The sequence below is a fragment of the Haplochromis burtoni genome, unplaced genomic scaffold (assembly GCF_018398535.1).
Source record: "Haplochromis burtoni strain Fernald_Lab_line unplaced genomic scaffold, NCSU_Asbu1 Contig_216, whole genome shotgun sequence".
Classification (NCBI taxonomy): Eukaryota; Metazoa; Chordata; class Actinopteri; order Cichliformes; family Cichlidae; genus Haplochromis; species Haplochromis burtoni.
In genome coordinates, this window is record NW_024582577.1 from 378,066 (window position 1) to 401,637 (window position 23,572).

General features: G+C 39.9%; 4 protein-coding genes across 14 annotated transcripts in view; 2 read left to right on the forward strand and 2 right to left on the reverse strand.

The window, feature by feature from the left end:
* Window positions 1–1,324: 1,324 nt before the first annotated feature.
* Window positions 1,325–6,409, forward strand: LOC102309874 (vacuolar protein sorting-associated protein 26B-like). Its single transcript, XM_005937883.3, has 6 exons — window positions 1,325–2,035; window positions 2,475–2,631; window positions 3,357–3,521; window positions 3,797–3,972; window positions 4,055–4,197; window positions 5,299–6,409. Exons 1-6 carry the CDS (start codon window positions 1,813–1,815, stop codon window positions 5,434–5,436), a joined length of 1,002 nt encoding a protein of 333 aa, XP_005937945.1. The 5' UTR covers window positions 1,325–1,812; the 3' UTR covers window positions 5,437–6,409.
* Window positions 6,410–6,731: 322 nt separating this feature from the next.
* Window positions 6,732–13,125, reverse strand: thyn1 (thymocyte nuclear protein 1). Of its 9 annotated transcripts, none has more exons than XM_014338613.2 (9): window positions 11,528–11,768; window positions 11,096–11,178; window positions 10,710–10,812; window positions 9,380–9,549; window positions 9,228–9,296; window positions 8,985–9,077; window positions 8,818–8,913; window positions 8,592–8,742; window positions 6,732–8,515 (listed from the first exon to the last, which is right to left on the reverse strand). In XM_014338613.2, the coding sequence occupies exons 2-9, from the start codon at window positions 11,168–11,170 to the stop codon at window positions 8,469–8,471; spliced, it is 804 nt and encodes a 267-aa protein (XP_014194099.1). In that variant the 5' UTR covers window positions 11,171–11,178; window positions 11,528–11,768; the 3' UTR covers window positions 6,732–8,468. The 9 variants fall into 9 exon arrangements, with proteins under 9 accessions (XP_014194099.1, XP_042082462.1, XP_042082461.1 ...); XM_042226528.1 differs by having other exon boundaries at window positions 10,710–10,768; window positions 11,528–11,762; XM_042226527.1 differs by lacking the exons at window positions 11,096–11,178; window positions 11,528–11,768 and adding an exon at window positions 12,960–13,125 and having other exon boundaries at window positions 10,710–10,768.
* On the forward strand, window positions 12,763–17,494 carry acad8 (acyl-CoA dehydrogenase family, member 8). The gene is made up of 11 exons (XM_005937887.2): window positions 12,763–12,884; window positions 13,820–13,920; window positions 14,141–14,310; window positions 14,930–15,039; window positions 15,185–15,261; window positions 15,344–15,481; window positions 15,571–15,706; window positions 16,126–16,223; window positions 16,358–16,510; window positions 16,610–16,712; window positions 16,846–17,494. The coding sequence occupies exons 1-11, from the start codon at window positions 12,770–12,772 to the stop codon at window positions 16,899–16,901; spliced, it is 1,257 nt and encodes a 418-aa protein (XP_005937949.1). The 5' UTR covers window positions 12,763–12,769; the 3' UTR covers window positions 16,902–17,494.
* Window positions 17,495–17,592: 98 nt separating this feature from the next.
* The window catches only part of esamb (endothelial cell adhesion molecule b), a 53,810-nt gene continuing 47,830 nt past the window's right edge, over window positions 17,593–23,572 (reverse strand). For 2 of the 3 annotated variants that reach the window (XM_005937884.2, XM_005937886.3), the window contains exons 6-8: window positions 20,310–20,432; window positions 20,080–20,209; window positions 17,593–18,950 (exon numbers count right to left, since the gene is read on the reverse strand). In XM_005937884.2, coding sequence (XP_005937946.1) covers window positions 18,479–18,950; window positions 20,080–20,209; window positions 20,310–20,432 — 725 coding nt within the window. In that variant the 3' untranslated portion in view covers window positions 17,593–18,478. The remainder of the gene's footprint in view (window positions 18,951–20,079; window positions 20,210–20,309; window positions 20,433–23,572) is intronic. The other variant, XM_005937885.2, reaches the window with a different exon arrangement.

Sequence of the window (23,572 nt, forward strand, 5' to 3'; positions counted from 1 at the left end):
AATTAAAAACGCATTTCTGTAATTCACAGATTCATTCAACATCATCATGTCTTTGTGTGGGGCCAGTCCAGAGGACTTCATCCACATCACAGGCAATATTCTCCCATGCCAGGCAACATAAGAAAAACCTTCTTGAGTGCAGAAGCCAGCATTGACTAGACTCCAAAGTTGTCCCATCACAGGTGTGTTCTATTGCCTCCAGTAAAGTTTCCCCAGTGTAGGGCTGCCGGTCATAGACCTTCCACCTCCACGCAGAGAAAAACTCTTCTGTTGGATTCAGGATGGGGCTGTAAGGTGGAAGGGAAATGTTTATAAAGCGCTGGTTGTTTGTGAACCATTCATGTATCAGGACAGCACAGTGAAAGTTCACATTGTCCCAAACAATGACATATACAGGTTGCACTGCTTGTTGATCCAGCTGTTCACGTGCAACCATGATATCCTGTAGATGACCCAGAAATGTAAGGAGATGTGCAGTGTTATATGGCCCCAGGTTTGCATGACAGTGGAGAGGCCCGCAGTTACTTTGCCACCATGCTGGCCAGGGACTTCCACAATGGCATGTTGACCAATTATGTTCCTGCCTCTCCACCTCCTTTTTGCCAGATTGAATCCTGCTTCATCTATGAAATTATATTCATGGGTCCTTTTCATGAAATCCAATTCAAATCCTCTACAGTAGTGTACTATAAGTTATACAGAAAGATGAAATAGTGTATTTACAGTATACACATTTCATTTATGTACATTACAATATAGCATAATAGTAAGTCTATGGGCATAGAATTCTAAGCGTCGCCGCTGAAAGTGTGTGTAGATCGCACATACTGATGACGTAGAACTCTTGTGTAGTTTCGCTCAAAAGTCAATTGTGAGTTAATATGTTCCCATTGTATGAGCGTGCTTGGTGAAATTTTCAGACTTTTTTAGTTATTGTGTTAAAAAGTACCCAATCCAACATGCTAGCACCCCAGAAAGAGCATGTTAACATACGAAAGGAATATAAAAAATAAATAAATAATAATAATAATAATAATAATAATAATAATAATAATAATAATAATAATAATAATAATTATTATTATTATTATTATTATTATTATTATTATTATTATTATTAATTTAAGTATTTTCATAATTTTTGCTAATGGTTTGAAAGTGCTTATAAATGTTTATATTGTTTGCATTAGTGTAGTATTGTAATGCAATTTATTTATATTTATTTTCCTTTTAACACTTGCAGGTCTTAAACACGCTGTAGTTCAAGCATAATCGCTAGTGCCTAGCGACTTCCGCGCCTTTCTTTCCGCTTTTACTGTGAAAAAACGCCACCCGGAAGTAGTTCAGCTAACGCAGGTAAAGAAAGCTGGTGTTACATCCTGGTCGTTTGACAGCGTTCGTCGTTTTATCCCCAGAAAACAAACATGTAAGATACATTTACGCGGCGAGCTCTGTGTGAACAGCAGACCCATCCGTCGCTGCTTCGGGCTGTTTATCGGTGAGATCCAGGCTCAGCAACGGAGAGCAGAAAAAAAGAAAACGGCTATTCACAATACTGTGTGTTTTAGCATCGAAGCGCTAATTTGCTTGACATGTAGCTCGTGTGGAGGTTTCTGTGACATATCTTGAGACTTTTTAATGTCAGTCGGTGTAATTCGTGCTACGAGAAGCAGCCAAGCTCGCGCACTCCGCAGGCCTTAGCGTGCGCTTGTTTTCTACTTTGAAACGTTAGCAGGTTCGGTGCAGCGTGCTAACAAGTCAGTTAACTCGCACTTAGATAAGATAAAGAGTTAGCGAGGACGCAGCATTATAATGAGTTTCTTTAGTTTTGGTCAAAGCGCAGAAATCGATGTTGTCCTGAATGACGCCGAAACGAGGAAGAAGGTTGAACACAAAACTGAAGATGGGAAGAAAGACAAATATTTTCTTTTCTACGACGGCGAGACTGTCAGTGGAAAGGTGAATGTGACGCTGAAGAACCCCGGAAAGAGGCTGGAGCACCACGGCATCAAAATTGAATTTGTGGGACAAATAGGTATGTAAAAATAGCAGCGAGTGATAGACTGTGGGGTGAAGAAACATGGAGACATCCCTCAACAGTGAAACAAACAGATGCTTCAGTTTTCAACTTTATATTAGACATGAAAGGAAACACAGGGGGCCACATATTACACCTGTGTAGACCTGTTTCAGATCACCTGTAAGCTGCACTCTAGTGTCCTTAATCTGCTGCAGCTGGACTTTTAAAAGTTCCAGCAGTGAAATTGTAAGCAACACAGACAATCTCTGCTTTGTGAAAGAGCTGTGTGAAAACTTGGACACATAAATAGATTTTAAGAAGTGAAATTCACATGGTATGGCTTTCTGGCCACTAAAATCAATTACGAGTCCAAGAGCTCAGTTGTATCCAAAATCGTGCACAGTATAGTTTCTTTTTTTTCTTTTTTTTAATACTATCTTTCCTCTTGTTCTAGAGTTGTATTACGACAGAGGAAACCATCATGAATTTGTTTCCCTGGTGAAAGATCTCGCAAGACCTGGTGAAATAACTCAGTCCCAGACCTTTGACTTTGAGTTCACTCATGTTGAGAAACCTTACGAGTCCTACACAGGCCAGAATGTCAAGCTAAGGTAAGTTTGATCCTTCACTGTCGTTTTGTCAGCAGTACAGTGAGCGCGTTACTTGTTAACCTGCCTGTCATGTGGTTGCACTTAAACTGAGCAGTTTTCAAGCTTGATGTCGCCCACATTTGACTTGCAGTACATGCACGCTGCTCAGACCAATGACGGTGGAAGTGAGTAACGTTAAATCATTACAGTGTCAACAATCGAGGGGTGAAAAGTGAACTGTGACCACTTAATATGTGTTGCAAATGTTTGACAAGGGCTAGACTGTGAATGCTTGAAGACAGCTGCAGATCTTTTGGGGTATTCTTTGTATGCAGTGATAAGTACCTATCAAAACGTGTCCAAGATGAATGGGTAATAGGGTTGGACTCTGTTAATTGAATGAACAGAAAACGCTTTAAACTTGACTTGAAGGTGTCAGACTAGTCAGATTGACCATGGTGAGCCCTGTCCACCACCAAAGGTTCCTACAGATGAATGCGACAGCGTCATAGCTGGAAGGGCACTGGGAGAAGGTAGGCTTTTACCAGTGTAAGAGGTGGCAGCATTATGAATATGCATTTCAGTGTTGCAACCAGACATCTGGTTAAGTCTTTGTTATGAGGTGGAGCAGTAAACGATAGGATAGGCAGGTGGATTTGACATTATGGTCAATTAGTGTGTAGTTGTGACTTTCTACCAAGGAGGAAATGGCACTTTTTTTCATTGCGTGTATGCTTTATTTTCAGATATTTTCTTCGTGCCACGGTGATAAGAAGACTAAATGACATCACTAAAGAGATGGACATTGTGGTCCACACACTGAGCACCTATCCTGAGCTCAACTCCTCCATTAAAATGGAAGTTGGAATTGAGGACTGCCTCCACATCGAGTTTGAGTATAACAAATCCAAGTAAGGCTTGGATTGCAGCAAACCACTATCATTCACTTTTTTCCCTTGTTATGCTGTGTTTAAGAGTGAAATAGTTTTATACAGTATCAGCAAAACCATCTCTTTTTAAGTGAAAGATGCATTTATTTATTTAGAAACTGAACCAGTAGCTGAAACAATGATTGATTTATTATCAGTTTAAATGAAAAGCATGTACTGAACATTGTGCTTGTTAGTGACTAAACTGTAGATCTCATTCGCAGTTGTCGCCTGTGGTTTTTTTTCTTTTTCTCCAGGTACCATCTGAAAGATGTAATTGTGGGAAAAATCTATTTCCTGCTGGTGAGAATTAAGATTAAACACATGGAGATTGACATCATCAAACGTGAGACAACAGGCACAGGCCCAAGCGTTTACCACGAAAATGACACTATTGCCAAGTACGAGATCATGGATGGAGCGCCGGTCAGAGGTAAACAAAAGTTATTCACAGTTTCAACAAGTCACACAATGCAAACACTGCTCAGCCTCTGAGAGTGTGTTTAACATTGCAGGAGAGTCCATCCCCATCCGATTATTTCTGGCTGGATATGATCTGACCCCCACCATGCGAGACATCAACAAGAAGTTCTCGGTGCGCTACTACCTGAACCTGGTTTTGATTGACGAGGAGGAGAGACGTTACTTCAAACAGCAGGTACGACTGGAAGCAAAACATCAGACAGCATTTTTACATTTTTCTGAATCTTCTACTTCACTAGTTTAAAACTATCCATGTGAATGTGATTTTTAGTGCTTATTAGTCATTATGAAGGGCAGCTCTCAAACAGTATCCAGCTGGTGGATGTGGGCACAGCTGCAGTTGCTCTGCCTGGCTGACATTAGTGCAGCTGTGGCTGGATGTGATTTCGATTGTGTCAGAGTGAAAGGACAGTGTGGCTTCAAGAGGAGGCTCAGCCTCCAACTACCACTGTAGGCACACAAAGCCGCCTGCATGTAGTCAATCAGTGCTACATCCTGTTGTGTCACAGCCGTAACTGTAATAACTGAAGTGTGCCTACAGCCAGGATGTAATGGCAGCTGAACCCTGTTTCACTAAGAAAGCTGGCGAACATCCTCCTGTTGTTTGCTTTCTAAATGTGGGGGTACAGGCTATGATAGAGCTGTGAGTGTGTAGTGATTCTGACTGTAGTTACAGCTAGCGCTACTGAATAATCAGAGGTGGGAACTGAGAGCAGGTTCCAACTGGTTCTGTTCTGAATTGTACTCCATCCAAAGCTTATGCCCCCCAGCTTATCAGTGCCTTTTATTAGTGCTGGCATGTTTTATTTATTTATGTCTTTTTTTTCATGGCAGTGGAGCTGAAGAGATAATAGACCTGCTGCACTGGCACTAAAAAAAACAAAATAAAACCCTGTGTAGGTGAAAATCGATCAATAATCAATAAAGAATCTGCTTGAAACCTCGAAACTGAACACCATCAGTAAAACCTTATCAATAGCAATTCTTAAACACAGTACCTTATGTGCTATTGTGGAGCTCTGCTTTTTTTCTGTGTTAGATAGTGAAAATGTTGCACTAGAAAACAAGTCTGACAGCGAATAAGAAGTAGTGGTGCTTTTATTGGTTGATGTCCCACTGACTGGTTCTAAAAGGCTAAAATCATTTATCAGTCACATTTGAGAGCTAGGAAAACTCTGTGCTCAGTTTGGTACCTTTTCTTTCATTTACAGGTCATGGGCTGAGGTGTTCTTCATGTCATCACCTTACATTTGTCTTTGATTTCTCTCCCCTCCAGGAAATCACACTGTGGAGAAAAGGGGACGTGGTGAGGAAAAGCATGTCTCACCAGGCTGCCATCGCCTCTCAGAGGTTCGAAGGATCAGCCGCTTCAGAGAGCGCACTGGAACAAGCTGCAAAAGAGGAGAGCGGGTAGAGCTGCAGCTCTCCTCTCACGGGACTCACAAAGGGTCTGCACTGGGGTGGTGGGGGGTACATGTGAACTGTACAACATCTGGAGAGGCAGCTGCTTTACTTGTAGCTGCTGCTTCTGGTAAAGAAAGAAGGGAGACCGACATACGGTAAAACTGTGTGAACTATGAAACAGTTTGCATGAGGCATTCAAATGGGCTTCAGGCTGCTGGTCCTATCCTTCCTCATTAATGCATTTTTTTTGGGGGGGGGTTCTTTTTGGGAATCAAAGTAAACCCATGTCTTATTGTTCGCTGGGTAAAACCATGTGAAATTGAATTTTTAAGCCTTCTGTTTGTTACGTTCTAACACTTTTGGGATCAATTGATTTCTAATCTCATAATTATTTCAAACGAATGCTCATGAAGTGCATCTCCGACATTCCACGTTTAATGAATGCATTCCTAACATTGTTCTAAGGTCAAGAAATCCAAGATAACTTTGCACTGCTTTACCTTGCTGAACACATTTTTCTGTGTTTGTGTGTTTGCACAAAAAAAGGATGGAAGTGGAAACTCTAATCTCTCGCTGCTGTTTGAGTGAGAGAGCTAAAGTATTAATCCACACGTTTGTTTTTAAACCTGTAAATAAGGCCAGTTAAACCTGTTATCCTGTTTCCAGCTCGTGTACACACACTATCTAGTACACAGTGCTACAAAATGACGTTTCATGTCCATAAGCTTTACCTCAGCATTCCAGTGGTGTTAGGAAAGGATGTCAAAGTGTTTGTCTTGAGGTCTGATAGTATGAAGTCTTCTGTATCCTCTTTATTAGAGACTTAAAAGTTGTGCCTACGTGTATCAAGCTAATTGAATCCTCCTGCCTCTAACATAATTTTAGTCTTTTAACCAGAGAAAGTTACAGTAGAACTATCTTTTGCAAAATGCTACTCGATTACTCCTTGTTCCCAAAAGTCTAATAAATTGATGCCAAATGAATTTAATTCTCTGTGGTTTTGTTGTGAAAATGAATGAATGTGTTGACTTAATGAACCTGAGCATTCATTAAAATGTACTTACAGCTAATGTAGTTTTATTTATTTAACATTCAACTGCTATAGAGTAGTGAGCAGATCTGCAACAGAGTGACTGAGGGGAGGGGAGGGGATCAAGGTGCTGCAGTGGCCCCATCAAACTCCCGACCTTAACCTCTCTAAGAGCTGTGCATAAATGACTGCCTGCAAACCTAAACAAACTGAAGCAATGCTGTAAAGAAGAGTGAGCCAAAATCCCTCTACAATGTGAGACTGATACAGGGATACAGACAATAATCAGTTTATTGGTGCTGAAGGTGGTTTTACAAGCTACTGAATGATATGATATACTTCAGTTTTTCACATACACATCATGACTGTAGTTTGATTTTTTTTTTAAGTTCTCATGAGTTGCAAAATTAGTAGATTTTTATTTTGAATTTATCATAGGAAAATGTCCTTCCATCCATTCTCTTCCACTTTTTCTCATCAGGGCTAGATCTATCCCAACTATCATAGGGCAAGAGTCAGGGTATACCCCGGACAGGTCACTAGTCTGACGCAGGGCAATTTAGAACGACCAATTAATCTAACCCTACCAACTGTATGTCTTTAAAACATGGGGTAGGGTAGGGTTAGGTTAAACCAGAGACCTTATGCAAACATGGGGAGAACATACAAACCACGCACAGAAGCCCTGGCTAGATGTTGGAGGCGAACTCAGGACCTTCTGAGGCAACGGTGCAAGCAAGCCACAGCAACTTCTGCTGGACCACATATTCATTATAAGGACATTTCCACAAAAGACTTTGTCTGTATATCGGTTTTATCTGTTTTATAACAGGTTTCTACGTTCTGGTGGGTTCTTAGGAGATCTGTGTCAAAATTATAAGTTTTATCTTAACAACAGTAACATCAGGTGAAAGAGGACATGCATGCATGTACTTTGAGGTGTAATTTAAACACGTAAAGAGAAAGGTCTCAACTAAAGACGAGGCTTAAAACTTAAAGGTGATGTTATCCTAATGTGACAACCAGAGCGAAGGAGACAATGTTTCATAAAACGATGACTGTGGAAAAGACCACAGAAGATATCAACACACTGATTCAGTCATTAGCGCTCTGGAGCTTTGTGACCTGAGCCCTGGGGCACACTTCATGAGTGGAAACACACAGTGTGCCCCAGGGGCTCGGGTTCCAAAGCAGGCTGGGCTTTTTCAGCCACTGCTGTTCGAAGTAGCTATTTTGCATCAGCATACACAATTATTCAAGTAAATCAATTGGAAATAGTTAATAAAAACTATTTAAATAACAGTGATGTCAGTTAGGAGATAAATGGTGCTACACCATCTGACTGACTCTGACAGATATAATACAGGAGTTGTTGTTGTGGTATCGGGCTGCAGCAACAGCATTAATACTTCCAAACCAGCATCTCATCAGAGGTTATATAAGGTACTTTTCAGCATTCAGCACATTAAATAAATTTAATGTGGGTCCCCCACAGTCTACAGAAAGGAAAATTTACCAAGAGCCCTTTGCATGTTGTTGTTGTTGTTTTGGGTTTTTTTTGCAATTAAGCAAATACCTGGAAGGCCATGGCACATAGGCTGTTTGCGGGTTTTATTTTCCCACTCACTCTGTCATCACCGGGCAGCAGTTGAGCACACAATGTCAAGTTATTCCCATGTGATAAAACAAGCGTTGAAAGGGTATCAGGAGTCGTAAAATATGCTGCCGTTTATAAATTATGAATTAAATAACGTCAATAAAATGATGCTTGACGCTACTCTGAGAGCAAAGGCCAGCCATAATTAATGCTGCTTCTGTTTATACTTTATAAAAGAGGCACTGCTTTCCATCCAGTTCCAAGAAACTCAAGCCATGACCACATGTTTGTGTTTTCACAGATTGAATCTGGACTATGATGTCTAATAAAAATATTTAATATCTTTAATAAACGTTAACAGTTACAGTGAAGCAATGGTACTTGTGATGATTTTGCTGCATTGTGAAGTCAATCCTTACAGTGGCTCTTTGTCCTCCAGACTCAAGATGAAGTCAAACTCCTCTGTGAAGAAAGAAACAGTGTTCACAGCTATTTCTCTTTTTATTTGTTTACTTTTTTCTTTCCGCTTCTGTCATACCGGTGTTGAGAGGCTGCACAGAGAGCCTAGCCCTTGTAAAAAGCGCCATGTCCTTGAGGGGCCCCCCCTTAGCGCGATGCTGCAGGTGGTGCTTTTTAAGCTCCGACAGAGGAAGAAAACGCTTCATCATCCTTTGATACTGGACGTCTACCTGAGGGAGAAGAGAACGAGCTCAGCCTTCACGCTCGAGTCTTATCATTAACTGAGCTTAATGCGTTCAGCTTACCATGCTCCACTTGGGGTCGTCTGGTTTGCTGGTTGCATCATAATGCACATCTTTCCTGTCAAACTGAGTGTGGTCCACATAAGCTTCCTTCACAACCTAGAAAGAGGAAATGAAGCTGAACATCGGGCCCGTCTCGAGCTTTACCTAAATATAGAAGAGCGACTCACTTTCATGAGTCCTGCTATCCCCGGCTCCTTGCAGTTGCTGTGGTAAAAGAAAGCCAGCTGCCCCTCTTTCATCTGCCTCATGAAATTGCGTGCCTGCAGAAGATAAGCATAGCAAATTCAAAAATAATTTGGGCAGAGTGAGCAGTGAGCAGAGACAGAAAAGCCCTTTCAGGAGTAGCAGCGCATTGCTCCCTTTTTCAGATAAACATCTTCTTTTTGCAGGACTCTGTGCTGCAACTCTACCTGATAATTACGAACGCCATCCCAGCAGCTGGTCTGATCAGGCAGAGCCTTCAGGTCCTCGATGCCAAACTGCAGAGTGAACAGGAAGCATCAGACAAGTGAGACCAGCTCACACTTTAAAATGCGCTGACAAAGCTGGTGCTGCTCCATACCTTTACGTCGATGCCATTCTCAAAGCGGCTCTCGGGCTCAGACTTCATCAGCCAGCGACTGTACTGTGGAGAACCAGAAGACGCCGAGCTCTCGTCAGTTTTTCCACCAGAAGTTGCAGCTTTCCTCTTCTTCAAAGCTGGGGACACTGGCTCCCTGTCATCATCTTTGCCTGTGGTTTGGAAGCACTCTTTAGTTAAAACTGTGTTTACACGCACTCTTCGAGGGGTTGAATGTCACAATAATTTGGTGTTTTTAATGATTTCTTTGAACCGTTCTTTTTCCAGGGTGGAGTGATTGTACAGCATAAATCTGTGATGACTTTAAAAAACAAGAACAAGCGCTTAAGTTATAATAATAAGCGGCACTGGAGGTTCTGCAATGTTGTTATTTCTTTGGCAGCACCCATTGGATTGACCAATACTCAGAACAATGGAAAAATCGAAGGAACTTAGTAAACATCTAATAAATAGAATTGTAGATTAACACAAGTTGGGAATGTCTCTTAGAAATGCAGATTCCAAAATAATCAGTGCAAACACAACTTTCCTGGGTTCTAGAAGAAGACCCACACTGTCACCCTCGCATGAGCAGAAATTGGTTCAGATGTTCAGGAACAACTAAAGGACCAAAAAGGTTCAAGCCTAGCATGAACGGGAAACTAATGGAACAACAGGAAAACTGTCTACAGTGAAGTTAGTTTTACAGTGCCATGGACTAACTGTCAAGCATGGTGGTGGTAGCATCATGGGCACAAAGTAGATGGAATAATGAAGGAGGAGAACTATGTCCAAATTGTTCAACTTCACCTCAAATCAACCTGGACACAATTGAGTGTTTCAATCAGACAATGATGCCAAACACATGTGAAATCTGGTTTTGTAATGGATAAAGCAGGTTAACATTAAGCTTCTGGGATGGCCTTCCCAAAGCCCCAACCTAAACCCTATTGAACATTTTTGGACTATTTGAATGAACCCTTCTGCAAAAAAGAGTGGTCAAACATGCAGCCAGAATTATGCATGAAGTTTGTTGATGCCTACCCAAAGTGTGCGGTTGACGTGCAGCTTGCTAAAGGACAGTCAACCAAATATTAGTGGGGGTGTTTGAATGCACTTGACTCATTATATAAAATTGAGACTAAATTCAAAATAAATTCACACTTGTGCACCTAATGGCTTTGGTTAATTAATTAAAGATGTAGCTATAAAATATTCTACCCTGGAAAATCATTAGAAATCCTGAAATTACTCTGAGATTCATGCCCAGGATGAGTGTACTAACCTTCTAATATCAGACAGGTGATTTTCTTCTGTGATTTGATTTACCTACCTGAACCTGTATTCCTTTTACTGACTCTGGCCTTTTTCTTTGGTGGCATCTCTTTGACTCTGTAAAGATCCACAAAAGGTTTGGATGGTTTGTTTCTGTAAAGCTTGTGAGGGCAAAAACACAAGAAGTTTTAGGTATAACTTGTACTCTGGTAGCTCTCCCACCAAGAACTCAGACAATCAGCATTTTTTTTTCCTTTTATCCACTAATGATTTCCATCCCTTATATTTATATCCATTTATACTTTTCTAAAGTTCATACAAAGTGTTGTTAACTGAAGAACATTAGGGTGGGTCAGTGTCTTGTCTCTTTATGTAATCCCAAACGGACTACTCTAAAAATCATTCAAAATGAGTCCAAGATCACATAAATTTGGCTTTATTTACCGGTAGTTGCGTCCAGCCGCAACTAATGTTGGTAAGCACAGTAGTCTTCCAATGAGCCGTGATTATCTTCTTCATGTAGGAAGCTTTAATTTGAGAAGTGTTACTAACATATATTTTAATAACCACAGTTTACATCAGTAGTGGCAGACTGAAGGTTAGAAACACCTTAGAAACACCGGGAGTTTAAGTGTTACAAATATTTGGTGTGACTCAAGTGCTTGCTGCAACTAAAGAAAAACATACACTGCACTAGTTAACAATATTAATGCTGGTATTATTAAATGTTTTCTGAATAAGTGCTCTTATTTACATGTGTAAACTGCTCAGACACTAACAAGCAGCAGAAACACAGAAGCATCAGGAATGCGTGCAAACTAGACGTAACGTACTGTCCGGAGATAAACTCGGTAATAATCAGTCATGGAGTCGTACCTTCAGCTCCGCACAGCTCCAGCCATCAATCCCGCGGAAAAACCTGCAACACGTGACCTAAAAACCGTATCGGTGCACTCGATTTATTCTCCAGCCACTGCCGTGTGTCCGCTGTAGAAGCACTGCCGCCATATTGGTACGGGGAACACGTGACTATTTTCAGGCCTTTTGGTTTATTAGGAATTAAATTAATCGGATTTTATTGTCTATTTATTTTTCGTTTGCCTGTTTACTTCAGTTTTTATGACAATAACACCCCTTTATTATTATTATTATTATTATTATTATTATTATTATTATTGATAATAATAATAATAATAATAATATATTATTATTATTATAACCTACAAATAAACAGGGTGTAAGTTAAGTCAAAGTCAACTTTATTGTAAGTTTTCAGTGTGTACAGGATACACATGGAAACGACTAAAGTGAATCCAAAATAAAATAAATAGTCTGAGAATATGTGATAAAGAAAGTAAATATGAGGTTACAAAGTGTTATGTTATGTGTTAAAGCCTACAGAATTGTTGGTATTAATGTATAAAGGTTAAAAGGATTCTCAAAGCTATATACATTTATTCATTTATGCAAGCTTCACAATTTTATGGAAGCTTGTTTCCAAAATAAGTTTTGCCAGGCAGAGTGTAAATTGTAAAATTTTTTGATTAACTTGAGATGTTATTGATTTATTAAGACAAAATATTAACTTCTCAAGTTGAACTCTGAGATGTGAACCTGAAATATTCACTTACAGATGGCAAAATAAGTGAATACGTTAACAAAAGAAAAAAAATAAAAAATAAATCAGTGGTAGACACAAGCTTCCATCATTTACATTTCACATTTTAAATATCATTATTTAAAAAGATATACAATTAAAAAATAATGTTATGGACCCTACACTGTAGTGTAATAATCAAACTGGTCATGTCATACATCTGAATAAATAACAGCAAATAAATACCGTGTTAGTTCAAAAACTTTTTCATAAGCATAATATCAATACTCACTTGTGTTATCTAGCATAAATTAATTACTTCATGTGATTTAACGAATCAAAGTAAAATTTCTAAACATGTATAAATGTTTAAAATATTTACTTTCAACATTTCGTTTAATTGAAACGAACCCCGTTTCAATATGGCACCTTTAAATGCGTAATACAAGCCGGAAGTGCGACTACAAACTACAATAACCAGCAGTCCCGCTGCCGAGTGACTCACCACTGTAGAGGTAAACATGGCTGCTGTAGGAGCTCTGTCGAGAATAGCCCGGCTGGGCTCCAGAATATGTAAAAATCGTGTAACATTAAGCGGAAACTCACAGAAAAGAGGAATAGCCGCATGCATCGACCGTAAGTACCAGAAAACGAGATCTACTAGCTTTAAGTAATACAAGTAGCTCTAAAAACTCTGTTTCTTTCATTTACCTCATTGGACCTGAAGCAATGAAATGAACCAGCGATATGTTAAGTAGTCACACAGCTTTGTAGCAAACAAACGTGACTGCTGATTAAGATTTAAAAAAAAAGAAGCTTATGCTACACATATTCAGCGCTTTTATTTACTTATTTATCGCATCCGACTGTCATTGGTTGGTTTGTTAGCTCTCAGTTCCAGTCGGAAGGCAGAGAAAGCTGCACGCCTCTCCTTAGCACCGCCCCTCTCTTTCGGATTATTCAACACCTAGATGTTATTTAAATCATCGTGGCTGTTATGTTGTAATGTGTTAGGTATAACAGGACATAATACTATATGATATTAGATGTTTTTCAGTTCAGTTCAATTCTATTTTATTTATATAGCACCATATCACAACACCATTTGCCTCAAGGCACTTTGTATTGTAGGGTAAGGATCCTACAATAATACAAAGAAAACAGAAAAAACCCAGCACTCATATGACCTCTTGTGAGCAAGCGCTTTGGCAGCACTAGGAAGGAAAAACTAGAAGGAGGACGAAACCTCCAGCAGAACCAGACTCGGGGAGGGGCGTCCATCTGCCACAGCTGGCTGGGGTTGAGGGACAAAGACAGGACAAAGACTGTGGAAGAGAGCTAGAGATTAATATAGGTTTATAAATACATAGTGAGTAAAAAAGGTGACTATTTATATACTCTAAATTAATCTCTGTTTAACAATATGCTGTAGACACTTATGAGGGAATTCTTAGCCTGGGTTAAACGTGACCTGAGCCAGACTGTGAAGACATGAAATATGAACAGTATGTAATGGTTAAAAGCACACAGAGCAGTTTCTGTATTTAATGTCCTCCGCTCTTTGTCTGCAGCTTCCCACGGACTCACAGATGAACAGAAGGAGTTTCAAAAAGTGGCCTTTGACTTTGCAGCCAATGAAATGGCCCCACACATGGCAGAGTGGGACCAAAAGGTATGAGCTAGGAGGCTTAAAACACTGTTATTAATCAAACGTGAAAGCAACAGATGTGAGGGGTTCAAAACCATGTATGCTCATATAAAGGCAATCTTTTGTATCAATCCAAAGTCCTGATCAGGAGAAAAAAAAAGTAAAAATAAGTATTAGGCAATAAGTAACTAGTAACAGCACTAGGCTGGGTGTGCTAATGGTTAGATGTTTCTTCCCCACTCAGGAAATCTTTCCAGTGGAGACCATGCGTAAAGCGGCCCAGCTGGGTTTCGGTGGGATTTACGTTCAGCCAGATGTCGGAGGATCTGGCCTTTCTCGGCTGGACACGTCGATCATCTTTGAGGCTTTGTCCACGGGATGTGTGAGCACCACAGCCTACATCAGCATCCACAAGTATGAATAATAAGATTATTTTGGTTGGGAGCATTTTTAAAAGACGCCATATTTACAGCAGGTGTCAGTTTGTCTGGATTATACATACAGGAAGATGGGTACACTGTGGCCATAAAGGGATGAACGTGGTCGGTAACAATACTCAGGTTCACTTTAGCATTTAAATAATTGGTACTTCAGCAGGCTGAACTGTTAATACAAGGCAGGATGGATCCATGCTTTCATGTTGTTCATGTCAAATGTTGAAGCTGAAATCGAGACTCAACAGACCAGGCAACATATCTCTAGTATCCAATTTTGGTGAACTCGTGCGAATCCTAGCCTCAGTTTGCTGTACTTAGCTGACAGGAGTGGTACTCTGTGTACTCAGACCAGCACGTATTCTACCAACACCATCATTAAATCACATTTCTTCCAATCTGATGCTCAGTTTGAACATCACTGGGTCGACTCGACTGTGTCTTCATGTCTAAATGCACTGAGTTGCTGTCATGTGATTGGCTGATCAGATATTTGTGTTAACAAACAGTTGAAGTGGTATGCCTAACAAAGTGGCCAGAGAGTGTATGTTATTTATTTATTTGCATGTTAATCTCCTCTGTCCTCCTTATCTTTGCAGCATGTGTGCCTGGATGATAGACAGCTATGGCAATAAAGAGCAAAGGGAAAAGTTTTGTCCTGATCTCTGTTCTATGGAGAAGTTTGCCTCCTATTGTCTCACTGAACCAGGTGAGTCTGCATGCGAAAAGACAGCAGAGTTCTTTGTGTAAAATTATTCACAGCTGTCTATGTGAGAAATTCGTTTCACATGTATGTTGTTCTTCCACACATGTGAGCACTTTAGTTAAAGTTCAACCTGCGATCTTTGTTTTAGGCAGCGGCAGCGATGCTGCTTCTCTTCTGACCTCTGCTCAGCGGAAAGGCGACCATTACGTCTTGAATGGCTCAAAGGTAACTCAGACCTGTCTGTACGCTCATGTCATTTAAGGTCTGTAGAAATGCAAGCTCCTCTAATTTCTTCGGCACTTTTTAGGCCTTCATCAGTGGAGGAGGAGACACAGATGTCTACGTCGTGATGTGCAGAACTGGAGGTAAAGGACCTAAAGGTATCTCATGTCTGGTGGTGGAGAAGGGAACCCCCGGCCTCAGTTTTGGCAAAAAAGAAAAAAAAGTACGACTCCACAGTTGCGCCACTTTGGTGTTCAACCACTAGATGGCAGAATTGAGCCAATCAGCTGTTAAAAACAATCTGTCCTCCAGGTGGGCTGGAACTCTCAGCCGACCAGGGCCGTGATATTTGAGGACTGTGCGGTTCCAGTGGCGAACCGGCTCGGTGAGGAAGGACAGGGCTTCAACTTCGCAATGAAAGGCCTGAATGGAGGCAGGATTAATATTGGTAAGGAGGAAAATACCACCCGAGTAGCCAAGCATCCAAAAACTGCCTTTTATACTTACAATCCAATGAAAATTTATATATTTTTTAAAGCTAGAAGTAACAGTATGTAATCAGCATCATAATTGGGCTTCAACGAGCTTCGGGGGAAACAGATTTGTGCATAAATTGCGTGCAGCGTGCTCTTAAAGAAACCTTGAGTTGGTTAAGGCATGACGAATGGTTTCAGTAGATTTGGATTAACACACTTTTATAAATGAGCATGCCCTTGGTTATGACCAGTAGCAGTGGTTTGCTCAGTAATAACTCAGCTCAAACCGTCAGTATTTGTGGTCACACAGTATTTGGCATTGACATGAAGGCGTTTAAAACAAAGCCAAACAACTTACTCACTGGTTTTCCTCTAAATACTCTGCCGCCAGCTTCCTGTTCTCTTGGGGCGGCGCATGCTTCTGTGCAGCTGGCGAGGGATCACCTGTTAGTGCGCAAGCAGTTTGGAGAAACACTCTCAAACAACCAGGTAAGCAGGTTCCCCTGTTTTCAGTTTATTCAGTGAAAGCTCAGTGAACTTGTCCTGCCACTGTTATTCACGCGCCCCCCCCACCCACCTCCCGCCCCCCCCCCCCCCCCCCCCCCTCTCTTTTCATATGGTAGTTTCTTCAGTTCAAACTGGCAGAAATGGCCACCAAGTTGGTTGCGTCTCGCCTTTTGATACGTGAAGCAGCGCAGGCGTTGCAGGAGGACCGCCCCGATGCTGTTGCCATCTGCTCCATGGCCAAGCTCTTTGCCACAGACGAGTGCTTTAATGTGAGCAGTGCTAAGGAGGATTAACAGTATTTGGCTAAAAAGCATGAAATTAACTATATTAAGTGATCTTTTATGTTTTTTCCTGCTTGTATTCAACAGATCTGCAACCAGGCTCTTCAGATGCACGGTGGGTACGGTTACCTTAAAGACTACGCAGTGCAGCAGTTTGTCCGGGACATCAGAGTCCACCAGATCCTAGAAGGTGAGGTTTTTTCTCTCTCTTTAGCCTTTTTGTTTGTCTTTTGTCATATTTTAGTGTGGCTCCTTTGGTTTCATGTAAGGCAACTGTGATGCTGTTTTTCACCAGCTGTTTCCTGCTTTTGTTTCCCTTAAAGGAACCAATGAAGTGATGAGGATGATCATTTCCCGAAATCTGCTGTCGGAGTCGTGATAAAGCTCGTCCTCTGGATTTAAACTGACCATGTTGTTATGGTCTTCATATCTGGTTTGTTACAGTATGACTGGTGCTGCCCTGCACATCATAGTTTCAATGAATGTTTCCTCACTTGAGTGTATGTTCATCCACCAACCCTCCATCTAATAACCCTCGCAAATCAGCATCATTGTCGTAAATAAACCCTTTAGACTTCATGTTTGAATGTGTACGCCACATCAGATGTAATGTAAGTTAGCACAACCAACTTCAGTGTAGTTTTTTCAATCCTTCTGTCACAAATCACCCTTGACACTCGTCTCCAACTGCTCCACCCTGCTGGCACTCCGTCTGTTGCTTTGAAGGGTTTACCCCAGGTAATTAAACTCATCCACCAGCGACGGAGAGATGACAGAGGAAAAAGTAATAAGAAAAAGTAACAGTTCATAAAATCCCAGCATCACTGTGCCTAAAGTGGTCTTTCAATCCTTATGTATATTCATGGTTATTGCAATTTTACTGTATTTCATCCTTTTCTTTGCTTTTTGCAGAATTACAGAAATATGTCACAGGTGCTGTGAAGGTTATATAATAAAATGTTACACTCCAAATAAAGCTTTCTTAAATTGGACTTCATTTGCAGTTTAGCACCTTTAGGTTTTTGTTTCCATTAAATATGGAACTGATCAATATTTAGTCAAATACTGCAGAATATTTTATTGAAAAACAAAATTCCATCAACAGTCAGAACTGCATTAAAAGTGCTACATGTAGTATTTCAACGTCAGAACATCATTGCATCGTTATCTCCAGAGTTCAGTGTAATTGAAATCATGAAAACAAACAAGCAGAAAACATTGGTCAGATATCGAGGATGGACGCTTTCTTGAGCGGTCTCCACTACTGGCTCTGCCATATGTTTGCAGTAATCTTGTTATACTCAACAATTTTAAGCAAAATAGTCAGAAACCATTGCCTTTAACACTTATACTCACTACTTTGGTTACATTCCAGCTACCATAACAAGCAAAATCATCAAGTTTTGAGTCCTTATCAGTCTTCAACCCACACTGAAACTGTTTCTTGATGTGAACATGAATGTGGGCCAGAAATGTGAAACTCTAGAAACTATTTTCAGTGTCTGAATTGTGTGTTTTTGCTCTGAACGAGTGCAGTTAGCCTGAGAAAAGTGAACTTTACACATCCAGGTAAAATAACATAAAAATGAAATTAGAAAAATCTCTTTACAATGAAGTTGTAGAAATCATAGAAATGTAGCCAAAACATTGCACGACAATCGCAAGTAAACCATCCTGCTTGCTACGGTTTACAATATCACTGTATGCTGCTACATAAAATCAACACTTCTTTTCGTTCTAAGCATGGAAATAAAAATATATTTCTCTTTAATGAGCCTGATCGCAGCATTTAAAAGAAAACTGAAATGAAGAACGCTGCACTGGTTCGTCAACAAACCGAAGGAAGAGTTTGTTCCAGTGAAGCACGTGTTTTTCCTTCTCTCTCAACCTATCAGGCCTTCACCGAGAAAGGGCGCTTCACTGCGAGGGATTCTCTGTCCTTTGCTTCCCACGCCGTTACACCAGTGATCCAGCCTGGCTTTGAGCAGGCACCATGACAGCAACAGCTCCCATGCGTGTCAGAGTGGAGGAACTAACTTGTGGGGACACAGTGAGTGGAGGTGCCATCTGAGGCTGCGCCCCCTCAGTTCTTTTGGGGTTGGTGACCGCAGGGCTCCTGAGAACCTGCGAAGGAGCCCCGTTTGCACTCGGAGGCCGCCTATGTTTACGCGACGGCGTGCCTCCGATGTTGTAGCCAGGAAGCCCTTGTAAGGTATTGGCTTCTCCAGGGCGCAGCTGGTAGGCGTTGATCACTGAGCTCGCGTCTGAAGCTGATATCGGGGAGTACGGATAGTGGAAGTTGGGCTGATGGGGGTCTCGTGGTTGAGGGCTGGTGGCTATGGAAGATAACGTGCCATTCTTGGACATACCATCTGAGCCTGTGTTGCTCTTTGCCCATGACACTCGCTTTGGTGCCTGAGCGTCCTCCCTGCGGTAAAAAGCAAGGAAAGAGGGTGAAAGAAAAATCATTAAAAAGGAGACAGAAAACAAAACAGAAGTGAAGTGCTTCAAGTAAAACGATAACGGACACTGCAGCTGCAATACTGTCAACAAAACACATTGAGTGACAGTATTTTATACTCACGTGATCTCCTAACATTCAAGCGCTTGTAAACTACTGATTTAGTGTAAACGATGCTCTACTTACACAGTATCAGTTACAAAGGTTAAATGTTCAAAAATGCACAAAAACTAGGATAGCATGAAAACACAGATAACACATACTTGCTGAAGCACAGCGTTGCATTACTGTAAACGGACTCTTAGAAGCAGAAGGCTTGTTTGTTTTTTTTGGAAAATTTGTGGGTACATTACACCGTGAGGTGGAAGGCACACATTATGGCGCTTACCATATCTTAGTGCAGGGGTTCTGGTTGGATGATGTGCAACACTGCACATTTCACACTGAGCAAAAGTCAATTTAAAGCCCTGCTCCAAACAACTGGATTCAAAATAATGAGAAAAAACAGGATTTACCCTCTTCGACTCCAAATGGCCTCTTTAGGATGAATAGGATGACTTTACTGTCACGTCGTGCTCAGAGACGACACACTCTACTTTCCATTTGTATCATCATCATTTTTTGGACACAGAAATTACATCTCACTACTCCACATTTCTGACAGCTGTCAAGAAATACATGATGTACACAGACTGTATAAAGCCTTAGCTCCGGTGATATAAGCCTTTTAATGGTAAACTTCTGTTTGAAGACATGAGATGAGCATTTTAACCTTTATTTGGTGTTTTTAAACTGGAGAAGGGAAACTGGATGCTTATTGGCCAATGACTTGTTGATCACAAGTGATTAACCAATGAGAAAATCCAGGATAATCCTCCTTTTGGATTACATGGAATGACCAAAATTTACAAAACTGACATAATTTTACTATTCAACATGTCCTAAAACGAGGGAATAACATATTAAACTCATCAGCAATTTGTTTAATGATGTTTTTATTAGAATATAATAAGCCACCTATGGCGTCACTATGATGTTGTAGAGGCATAAAAGAGGATTTAATGTGACAAAGTGCCCACTCTACAGTGAAACTCACTTGATTTCATTGGCTATCTCCTCCTCTGTGTCCCCTCTCCTCCTCAGTATGAATATGAGAAACAGCACCATGGCCACCAGTCCCACCACTGACCCCAGAGTAGCTGCTGTAATCACACCTGCGTTGGAAGCTGAGAAACGTAACAAAGATGGAGTGGTGATTTCCCAAACAAACTTTTAAATACTCTGGGGTGAAGGAGAATAAAAGCAGAGTTCATGCTGTGTACATACAGGTGAAAACCTCCAGGTTAATGGAGCAGCTGTCGGAGCCGGCGGTGTTGCTGGCTCGACAGATGTACTTCCCTGACATGCTTTTAGTGAGGTTGCTCAGCCTGAGCGTACCGTGTCTCTCATCTGAAAAAAACAACTGTAGTTACACACTCTTCACAATGACATATTTATGTGATCTGAGCCAGGAAGAAGAAAAACGTCAAGGGAACTAAACACATGAACTTACTACAGTACGAAGTAACAGACTTACTATATATACACAATTACAATTGACTATAACTGGATTTATATTTATTAAAAATAAAAAGTTTGTTCGTTTGCAACTTAGTTTTCTCTTTTAAACTTAAACATGGGATTCTTTCTATGAGTATCACAAGTATTATGTTAGTATCACTTTATTTATTTTTGTTGTTTTTTTATATCATGCTAAGACTAATGTATTCAACATATCATTGCTGTGTTAATACAGAATATAATTATTGGCTGGCCATTATTGGCTGGTTTCCATTACTTAGTGGAGGAAAAGAAATGTTACATTGCTGCAATCTAACAACACTAGTCTGTTGATGCTGGACATGAGTTTTTGTTTTCATATTTTCTCACACATGCAGTGAGAGCATGTGCATCAGTCTCACAATCTGTTCCTCTAAGCACATCTGATCTTAAAATACTATGTTGCAGACATAGGCTGTCGAAAAATAAACAAGCTTCATGCTGGATTTATCACAGCAAATCCTCTGAAATCCAATCTGAGACGTCATATCGCAGCACGCCTTCATCTGATCTCATTTTGATTCATGGCGGCAACTGAGAGTAGGTGTGTTTGATTTTACTGGAAACCCTCCCCTGAAAAAGTGACTGTAAAGCATTGAGTCAGTCACAAAGGGCAAAAGAAGTAGATTTAGTGGAAAGGTGTGAGCAAAATCTTTAATAATTATTCCCAAACTGCTCTAATCCCAAAGTTTTGGTTGGGCAAAGGCTGGACTGAGCTTTGTTTTATCTCTCCTGTTTCACTACTACAAGGAGGGCTAAGGTAGGCAGATGTAATAATTTCTAAATCTGTTGTGTTTTCAATAAATACAGAAGAAGAAGAAGCTGCTGACATATATCCTGCCCCTCTAGGTCTTAAAAAAACATTGAAATCAAAAGTAGAAATAAATTATGCCTATGCTTATTAAGCTTAAGACCAGCGTGTTAACATTATGCGTGAGAAATCAAAATAAACCCAAGAAAAACAGTTGTGGATAAGGGTGATATGCACCTGTCCTGCTGTGATTATTTAATCCCTGGGCCTAAAAAACAGCTGTGAAGGCCCCAACCTAATTGTGACAGATTAGCCGCGTATCAGCTGACTCGTTTGGAGCGATTTCAAGCCTGCACAGTGATCACAGATCCCCGTGGCAACAGAGCTGCAGGGATCTGATGTTACAGTAAGTGCGACTTCATGTCAAGATGGGACCATTACTCATGTTATGCTGCCATCACTGCAAGGTCAATGAGCAGCATTTGTCAAAGCCTTGACACATGACATGTGACTCATGGAAACTGGCAGACTTTGCAGCTAATAGTATAGTCAGCTACCTCACATGGCATATGTGCCCATCGAATGCAGGATTAGTTAGCACAGCAATGTAAGCAAACATGTTTAGTTTGGATGTCAGTAAAGGGTATAACATTAATTCTGACCTAAAGGGCTAAACAGCCATAAGCTGATAAAATTTCGAGTAAGTAAGAAGCACAACTAAAACAGAAGCATAAAAGACACCTTTCCCTGTTTATTCACTCATATATCTATTAATTTCATGCCTATGTTTAAATGATATCCTTAGTATGAGGAGTGTCTCAAGAGTTTTTGGGCTGCAGTAACAATATTAAAACAGATACAGTATATAGGGCAAAAAAAAAATAGGTTTTTACAATAACATAATTTATTCTGACATCTTTGCACTCTGCACCATAAATCTCCTTGACTTTAGGTGCCTCTTTTATGCTTGAATAAGTCATAGGTTAGTGTTAAATAGCTAAAAAGGTGGTCAAAATTATTTTTTTTATAAAATTATAATATATATATATATATATATATATATTTATATATATATATATATATATATATATATATATATATATTTATAATATTCTGGATATTTATAAACCCTTTATAAAGCCTGGAGAACTTAGAACATCTGACTCCTTGGAGGCAATATTTTTTTTTTCTTTTTTAAATGAGTGTTGGCTTGAGACTTTTACATAGCATATATGCTGTAAAAAGCTACAGCGAACAGACAATATGTAATCATAATCATAATAATAATAATAACAGTAATATTAGTAATAATAATAATAGAGCTAAGTAAAACTATTACCAGCAGAAACTGTTAATTACTCGTATTGTAGCCTACTAATTTTATATCTTGCTATTAATAAACATTTATTTATAGCCCACTAAACTGCAAATTGTATAGCATTGTTACAAAGTTTACATATCAAGTTAATGAGTTTAAACAGTTGAACAATTCCTTTGAGTTTTACAGTTACTTCAAACTAGCTGCTGAACAAATTTCTAGCACATCAAGCTAAAGCTAATTAGCTACTAGCTAGCTAGCAAACATTAACTATTTTTTAAATCAATGACTGTATAAGATTTTTTTCAATATATGGTTTAAACATTGCTTGCTGTGTTTTTTTTTAAAAGTTTAAACTTTATTGTGTGATATTTAGGTCCTCTTGGATTAAGTCAGTTATTCTGTGTGCTAACTCGCTAACCATGAAAGCTAAAAAGTGACTGAAAGGGTTACAGATATTTTTATCCATATCTGCAAGAAAATCATATTCATGTTTTTCACATGTGAAATATTCATATATAGGTAATAAAATATGAAAGCATATTAAATTATACAATTTAGGGTTATTGACTATATTCATATTTATTTATTAACCCACATCATAGCTTAACTACACAATAAAAAATTAACATAATCTTATAGTACACAGTTAAAAACTGCAATGGGATGACAGCTAAATCTAACACAACATACTGCAAAGATTTAAAGGACAAAGTCAACCCTTCCGCTTAATATCAATGAGGCTTGGAAGTTTAAAAGTCCTTGTCATGAGGGGTTAAAGTGGGATTTGGCAGGTGGGGAACATCAAGATCAAGTCTTAGTCTTAAGAATCACTTTGAAAAAGGGCACATAAGACATTGTTTTGTAAGCTCCAGTAGGTTTTTCCTTGTGTACAACCTGTGATCTTCTGACCTGGGTTTC